General features: G+C 40.4%; 2 protein-coding genes across 3 annotated transcripts; both read left to right on the top strand.

The window, feature by feature from the left end:
• The first annotated feature begins 2,849 nt into the window (after positions 1-2,849).
• LOC17876744 (protein ANTHESIS POMOTING FACTOR 1) lies at positions 2,850-5,060 on the top strand. Its single transcript, XM_023782594.1, has 11 exons — positions 2,850-2,958; positions 3,036-3,115; positions 3,204-3,304; positions 3,400-3,500; positions 3,579-3,645; positions 3,730-3,829; positions 3,922-4,035; positions 4,145-4,282; positions 4,381-4,465; positions 4,582-4,631; positions 4,733-5,060. The coding sequence occupies exons 1-11, from the start codon at positions 2,952-2,954 to the stop codon at positions 4,874-4,876; spliced, it is 987 nt and encodes a 328-aa protein (XP_023638362.1). The 5' UTR covers positions 2,850-2,951; the 3' UTR covers positions 4,877-5,060.
• Positions 5,061-5,169: 109 nt separating this feature from the next.
• LOC17875340 lies at positions 5,170-7,073 on the top strand. 2 transcript variants are annotated; one of them, XM_023782606.1, is made up of 3 exons: positions 5,170-5,410; positions 5,646-6,403; positions 6,718-7,073. In XM_023782606.1, the coding sequence occupies exons 2-3, from the start codon at positions 5,664-5,666 to the stop codon at positions 6,884-6,886; spliced, it is 909 nt and encodes a 302-aa protein (XP_023638374.1). In that variant the 5' UTR covers positions 5,170-5,410; positions 5,646-5,663; the 3' UTR covers positions 6,887-7,073. The 2 variants fall into 2 exon arrangements, with proteins under 2 accessions (XP_023638374.1, XP_006281944.2); XM_006281882.2 differs by lacking the exon at positions 5,170-5,410 and having other exon boundaries at positions 5,439-6,403.
• Positions 7,074-7,632: the final 559 nt, after the last annotated feature.

Below are 7,632 nucleotides of genomic sequence, written 5' to 3'. Positions count from 1 at the left end.
AGAGAAGATTGAAGTATCAAGAGATGTGGAGTTTGATGAAAATAAGAAGTGGAGTTGGGATAGACAAGAAGAAGTTGATAAGATCATTGTCTTATCTACTAATGACGTACAAGAGCCAAGAAATCTAAGAGAGAGAAACGACAGCCCTGTTTTGTCTCAAGTCAATAATGATGAGCCAAGAAATCAACCAGAGAGGATTCACGGCTCTGATTGGTCTCAAGTCAATGAAGAAGGAGAAAATTCAGAAACACCTCCAAAGAGATACAAGTCTATGAAAGAAATCTTGCAAAATGCAGAATGTATGGAGGTGGAAGAAGCAGCTCAAGTCATAGAAGTTTGTCTCCTTGCACATGAAGAACCACGAACCTATGATGAAGCTTGTGATAATGAAGAATGGAGAAAGGCTATGAGAGAGGAGATAGAAACGATCGAGAAAAACAGAACTTGGGAACTAGTTGACAAGCCGGAGAAAAAGAATGTGATAAGCGTGAAGTGGATCTATAAGATCAAAACGGATGCGAACGGAAATCACATCAAACACAAGGCAAGACTGGTTGCGAGAGGGTTTTCTCAAGAATATGGAGTTGATTATCTTGAGACATTCGCCCCTGTTTCAAGATATGATACAATACGAGCTTTGCTTGCATATGCGGCTCAAATGGAGTGGAGACTCTACCAAATGGACGTCAAGTCGGCGTTTTTAAACGGAGAGCTTGAAGAAGAAGTTTATGTCACACAACCACCTGGGTTTGTGATTAAAGGAAAAGAAGAGAAGGTGTTAAGGTTACACAAAGCCTTGTATGGTCTTAAGCAAGCCCCACGAGCATGGTATGGAAGAATAGATTCTTACTTTATTCAAAATGATTTTGATAGAAGTATGAATGATGCGGCATTGTATGTTAAGAAGCAAGGAGGAAACGTGTTGATCGTTAGCTTATACGTTGATGATATTATCATCACCGGAAACAATGTTCAGCTTATCAACACATTCAAGGAGAACATGAAGAACGAGTTCGAGATGACGGATCTTGGTTTGCTAAACTACTTTCTTGGAATGGAAGTAAACCAAGATGAACGTGGCATTTTTCTTTCACAAGAAAAATATGCTAACAAACTTATTGATAAGTTTGGGATGAAAGAAAGCAAGAGTGTAAGTACTCCACTTACACCACAGGGAAAAAAAGAAGAAGATGGCAAAGAATATGGAGATCCAACGAAGTATAGAAGCATGGTTGGAGGGCTGTTGTATTTGTGTGCATCAAGACCTGATGTGATGTATGCAAGCTTCTATCTATCAAGATACATGTCATCACCACGTATGAAGCACTATCAAGAAGCTAAAAGGGTACTAAGATACATCAAAGGAACGGCAAGCTTTGGAGTGTTATTCACAAGTGCAAAGGTACCAAGGTTAATAGCTTACTCGGATAGCGATTGGGGTGGTTCTCCTGAAGACAAGAAAAGCACCACAGGTTATGTTTTTACTCTAGGATCTGCTATGTTTTGTTGGCAATCATGTAAGCAGCAAACGGTGGCACAATCAACTGCGGAGGCAGAGTACATTGCTGTATGTGCAGCAACAAACCAAGCGATATGGTTACAAAGAATCTTGGAGGATTTTGGGTTACAGTTTGAAGAAGGGACTCCCATCTACTGTGACAACAAGTCGGCAATAGCAATTGGAAAGAATCCGGTGCAGCATAGAAGAACGAAGCACATAGAGATTAAGTACCATTTCGTACGAGAAGCTGAGCAGAAAGGACTCATTCAACTTGAGTATTGCAAAGGAGAAGATCAACTCGCCGATATACTCACCAAGGCCTTAAGCGTCTCAAGGTTCGAAGAGCTTAGAAGGAAGCTTGGAGTAAAGCCGAGATATGATTAAGGGGGAGTGTTGGAGTATAATCACATCTCGTCACATAAGTTAGTTACTTGTTCAAGAGACACAAGTTGTCTTGTTCTAAACAGTTGTGTCTTTTAGATTAAGAGTTGTGTCTCTTCCTTAGATAGACACAATTGTTCACTTGTTATAAATAGAGAATGTGTCTTTGTTTCTGTAACACAACACAATTCAGTTTGTAATACAATCAAGTCAATAAAGGTTTTATTACATTCATACTCTGTTTTTCACCATCGTAACACAAATCTCAGATTCTTAACATGGGCACCTGTGGCTCTAAGAACTGGGTTTCAGCCTCTTCACTCTTGGGATTCAACCCTCACCCAGATGCAACTCTTACAAGGACCAAAAGGAAAGAAACGTCTCACTCTTTTAGCTTGGCAGTGCTCTCTTTACTTGCTTTGGGGAGAGAGGAACAATCGACTTCATCGGCAAAGTTTCAAAACTACAGATTCTATAAGGCGTCTTATAGACTCAATCATCCGAAACAAGATTTCTACCTTCAGAGACTCAAATCCTTCCATGGCTTCTTTGATGTTCCAACAATGGATCTCCAATCCTTGACTTTCTGTGGCCGACGCTTCACTATTCCATCGACTTCGTTCCTATTTTGGTTCAACCGTAAGATCTAATTGATGTGTTCTATCTTTGCTCATTGGGCTTTTGTTCATTTATTTTGGCTAAGGCCTTTAACTTTAAACTAGAGCCGGGCTGGGCTTTTGTATCTTTTCTTTCCTTATGCATTTTAATAGAAAACCTTTTTTCAAAAAAAAAAAAAAAGGAAGTTTGGACCTTTGGAAATAAAACGACTATTTGTAGCCGGTTCGGTTCCCGGTTGATACGTTTAAAGTCAACGATCTATCGATCAAAAGCAAACCACAGTATGGAAAGCGCATGCATCATATGGGCCTATATGTTAACACTTAAGAGAGCCCATACTCAAAAAGTTTGGCCCAATCAGTAGTAGGCGTTTAGGCAGGCGGTGGGAGACGTCGAGCAAGGCTTAGGGCTTCTACAGATCACCGGCGGTATTGGTCTTCGCGTCGGAGCCATGGTTGGTGAGTGCAATCGGTTTGGTGTCATGGGGTTATCTTCTTTTTCGGTGGTTTAACATGTAATTGATTTTCAATTGCAGAGAGAGAGGAGCGAGTTTCACTGGAACTCAGCGAAGAAATTATACAGAGCATGGAACCTGGTGCCGTTTTCAGAGACTATGTAATTTCTCCTTACTTACCCCTTCTCTCCGATTTTGTGCCATTGAAGGTTTTTCAAGAAGAAAGCTTTTTGTTTGTTTGGTAATCAGAATTGCAGGATCAGCTCCATTGACTTTAACAAAACTTCTACTTATATGGTCACTGCTAGCGACGATGACTCAATTCGTCTCTATGATGTTGCATCCGCTACGTGAGATCTTTCAACTCCAATACTTTGCCTTGGGACACTTTTCTCTCTTGAACAATCACAACTTTGTTTTTCAGTGTTTCGTTTTCTTGTTTCAGATGTCTCAAGACTATCAATAGCAAAAAGTACGGTGTTGATCTTGTTTGCTTCACTTCCCATCCCACAACTGTCATCTACTCTTCCAGAAACGGATGGGACGGTGAGCCCCTATTCATGTGCATTGCTTTCCATTTCCTCTTTCTCTCATTTTCTTTTACTAACTTCCATATCTGTTTAGACTCTCTGAGGCTTCTCTCTTTGCACGATAACAAGTACTTGCGTTACTTCAAAGGACATCATGACAGGTTTCTTTCTCTTCTTCTGCTACTTTTTTCATTTTTTTATTTCATTACCGGATCCGTGATTAATCCCTATATTTTATACCGCAGAGTTGTTTCGCTTAGCTTGTGCTCTGGTGGGGAGTCCTTCATATCCGGTTCTCTTGACCGAACTGTCTTGCTTTGGGATCAAAGGGTCGAGAAATGTCAGGTACATTACCTTTTTTTCTCTTAGCCTAGGTGCTTTTGGAGTTCTTACATCAGTCACCACCTTATCCGATTGAACATTTGGTTTAAACATAGGGTCTCTTACGAGTCCAGGGAAGGCCTGCTGCAGCTTATGATGATCAAGGGTTAGTTTTTGCAATTGCCTTTGGTGGCTACATAAGAATGTTTGATGCCCGTATGTACGAAAAGGTTTGTTATTATGCTACCAATAATCCTTCTCTTCTTTTGCAGCTTGATGGACCACCTATATTCACTTTCCTTATTATACATTCACCTTCTTCTAAATTCTCTTGCACAGGGTCCTTTTGAAATATTTTCCGTTGGAGGTGATTTTTCTGAGGCAAATGTTGTCAAATTTAGTAATGATGGAAGGCTCATACTGCTCACAACCATGGATGGCTATATTCATGTGCTTGACTCGTTTCGTGGAACCCTCGTATGCCTTTTTTTTTTTTCATTTTCAGAAACATGACAAAAACATACATAAACAGGTTACGTGACTCTCTTTTTTTTTTCCGGTCAATTACGTTACAGCTATCCACTTATAATGTGAAACCAGTAGCTGAAGAATCTACATTGGATGCAACCTTCAGTCCTGAAGGGATGTTTGTTGTTTCAGGTAACATCTGAGTTATATCTGATTTGGATGATGCATAATTGCACTCACACACGTCCTCACAGTCACATTTAAAAAAAACCCTTATTGATGATTTTCGTCATCCATCCGTATGGTAGGTTCAGGCGATGGTAGTACCCATGCATGGGGTGTAAGGAGCGGAAAACAGGTCGGTGGACTAGCAAAGTAGCTGTAGTTTGTCGTTCCATGGAAAGTTTGTTGCATTTTGTATGTTTTATGTGTGCTGACTGGATCATTGTATGTGTGTAGGTACATAGTTGGATGGGTATAGGCAGTGAGCCCCCAGTTATAAAATGGGCTCCGGGAAGTCCAATGTTTGTGACAGGCTCTTCAGAACTTGCTTTTGTAATCCCTGACTTATCAAAGTTGCCAGCTTACTCCATAAGGAAATAGGAGTGACATTGACTGTAATGTGCCATGTAAAGGAGTCTAGTCTTCCTCAGTTAGGCATTGGTTGAGACAGTGGTGTTGGTGAAGCCGGTAACTTATTACGATTACTACTTTGTTTGTCTTGTATTCTAACAAGTACCCCTAAAGATAGATAAATCTCAAGTCTCAGCAGACTGTTTCTGTCTGATTGATTCTTCCACAAGATTAAATTCGGTAAGCAATCGATCTGAGAGGAGTAAGTTAAAATAGTGGGCCGACACAAGTAAAGGCCCAATAAAAGCCCAAGTTCGAACAAAAGCGGAGTTAGGAATGTTTGTTGCCGTCAGATAAAGGAAAACTGATTAGGGAGGAAACTTTGTGAATCTCTCTCTCTCTCTGAAAGGGACAAATTAATAAGAGACGCGTGTTGTTTTTCTCTTAATCCATAAAGCCAACGAGACCCGCTTTTCAGAACCGAGTCAACCCGACCCGCCTTCGTCTCCTCTCCCTCGATTGATAGGCCGGTGCCTCCCGAAATCACTGGGAAAGTCCATCTAGGTTTGTCATTTCATTTTTCCTAGTCACAGTTTTGTTATAAGGATTACGTTTATTTTTTAAAAAATGTTGTTTGGGTTGTGTGTTGCGATTGATCGTTGTTGAAATGTTTCGAGTCAAATCGGTTCTTGAAGGGTTTCTTGATTTTGACTTTTTGGAAGTCAATTTCCCCATTCCTAAACTTGCTGGATGTTCAACTTGAATGCATTCTCATTTGTATGTTTCTTACCGATTTCAGTTTCTTTTGGGATCAAGTATGGCTGCAAAGGAACTGTTTTCTACCTCAAGCTTAGAATCGAAGATGACTGAGGATCATCACATCTTGATGCCAGCTATGGATAGGAGGAGCCCCTCCTCCACCGTCAGTGTTCTCCAAGGCAATTTCCTTACTGTTGAGGACTCTGCTCTCCTTCCCAAAGAGGAAGAGATTGATATTCTCTGGAGTCGTGTTAAAACTGCTACAGCGTTATTGTCCTACCTGAAATCGAAGGCAACTACTGTGGCTGCTGCTGATTTGGCCTGTCTATCTCTCGGAACTGACCACCTCCGAGGATCCACCGATGGACATGATGCCACTTTTGTCACTGAGATGCTCAACCATGTAGAGACCGTTACAGGCGTCATGGAGTCTCTGGCTAGGCGTGCTATAGTCGCCGAATCACAAGCCGCAATTGAGAAAGCCAAACTTATATTAAGTCAAGAAGAAATTCAAAGAAAAGTTGGCCAAATCGACAACATGTCAACCATGTTGGCGGACATGGAAAAGTTTGCTCTTGGGACCAGTAGTATTCTCTGTGAGATGCGCCAGAGGGTTGATGATTTGGTCGAAGAGACGTCTAGGCAGAAGCTTAGAGCTACCGAAAATGAGCAGGAACTCAGTCGTGTCAGGAGAGACTTTGAGTCCCTCAAATCCTATGTTACAAGTCTCATCAGCGTCAGAGAAACACTCGTCTCATCTGAGAAGCAGTTCCAAACAATCGAGAGACTTTTTGAACGGTGAGCATGTCTTCTACTTCTTTCTTGGCTTTCCATCAACTCATTGCTTAGGCTTTATAATTTGCAAATTTTATCATCATTCCATTAATTTGCCTAGTCATTGTGTAGGCTCTAGAACTTGTCTTTGGTAGTTGATAACCATCACAGACGAGATTTATCATCGTGGGATTCTGATGATGTTTTACTCTATTCTTAGGTGTTTGATAACGACTAGTCTCAAAAACTTCATACTTGTTTGTGTATCAAATAGTGACATATATATTTCCTTCCCTATTGTGATTTTGAGTTCATGGCTGTCAATGATGATGAAACAGGCTTGTTGCCAAGACAACGCAGTTGGAAAGCGAGAAAGTACAGAAAGAAGCAGAAGTTCAGAAACTAATGGAAGAGAATGTAAGACTGACGGCTCTTGTGGACAAGAAAGAGGCACAGCTACTGGCCATGAATGAGCAGTGCAAAATGATGGCCCTGAGCTCTATATGATGGCTTATAGATGAAGATTGCTACTTTTTCTTTCTTCCACATGTAACATCAAGAAATCCTCATTTGATACAACTGCCATGTTTGTTGATATCCAAAAGGCAAAAAAAAAAAATATTGGTCCTTGGAAGACTCTATAAATATGTTAATATACATTCTGTGCTTGTTAAATTGCATTATGGTTTGGCTTGCTCCAGGGTTTAGGGTTTTAGGCTTGATGGAATTGGTTGGGACATCATCAGCTTCTCTATGAGAGAATCTCAAAACCAATTGGGTTTGGTCGGACCGAGAGGACGGTAATGATTGGCGGCTGCACGAGACTGTATGGGCTTTCTGTTATATTTCCGTTAATGGGGTTTTGTCTGTAATACATCATTGCTCCATTTCTTTCATCCACAGAACATGAAGAGCCGTCGTCGCCCATGTTCTCTTCGTCAATCTGAAAATCCCTGACATATATATATATATTTTTTTATATCTATACTTTGTGGTAGATGTAACTTCTTCACTCACCATGCACTGTGAAGTTACATGATCTTAATCTATACAAATATGGGGAACTCATAGTTTAAATTGTCACACATATCCCAAGATTGTATAGTGGTATTAGTTTTTAATGTCTTTTAGAATGACATAGAACATATATATCTAAACTATACATGTCTATAATGGAAAAGTGTTGTACATGGTGAGTCCCATAACGTTGAAACATTATGTTAACACACAGTTTAATTCTCTATGAATAACAT

The sequence above is a fragment of the Capsella rubella genome, unplaced genomic scaffold, assembly GCF_000375325.1.
Source record: "Capsella rubella cultivar Monte Gargano unplaced genomic scaffold, Caprub1_0 scaffold_8, whole genome shotgun sequence".
Taxonomy (NCBI): domain Eukaryota; kingdom Viridiplantae; phylum Streptophyta; class Magnoliopsida; order Brassicales; family Brassicaceae; genus Capsella; species Capsella rubella.
Note: the sequence above shows the minus strand (reverse complement) of the source record. Positions and strands in the feature narration are given on the sequence as shown.

Coding starts and splice junctions, on each gene's coding strand:
- LOC17876744 (XM_023782594.1), top strand. Junction 4,466..4,581: donor AGGGATGTTTGTTGTTTCAG/GTAACATCTGAG, acceptor TCCGTATGGTAG/GTTCAGGCGATGGTAGTACC. Junction 4,632..4,732: donor GTGTAAGGAGCGGAAAACAG/GTCGGTGGACTA, acceptor GTATGTGTGTAG/GTACATAGTTGGATGGGTAT.
- LOC17875340 (XM_006281882.2), top strand. CDS start 5,610: ATGCATTCTCATTTGTATGTTTCTTACCGATTTCAGTTTCTTTTGGGA. Junction 6,404..6,717: donor ATCGAGAGACTTTTTGAACG/GTGAGCATGTCT, acceptor ATGATGAAACAG/GCTTGTTGCCAAGACAACGC.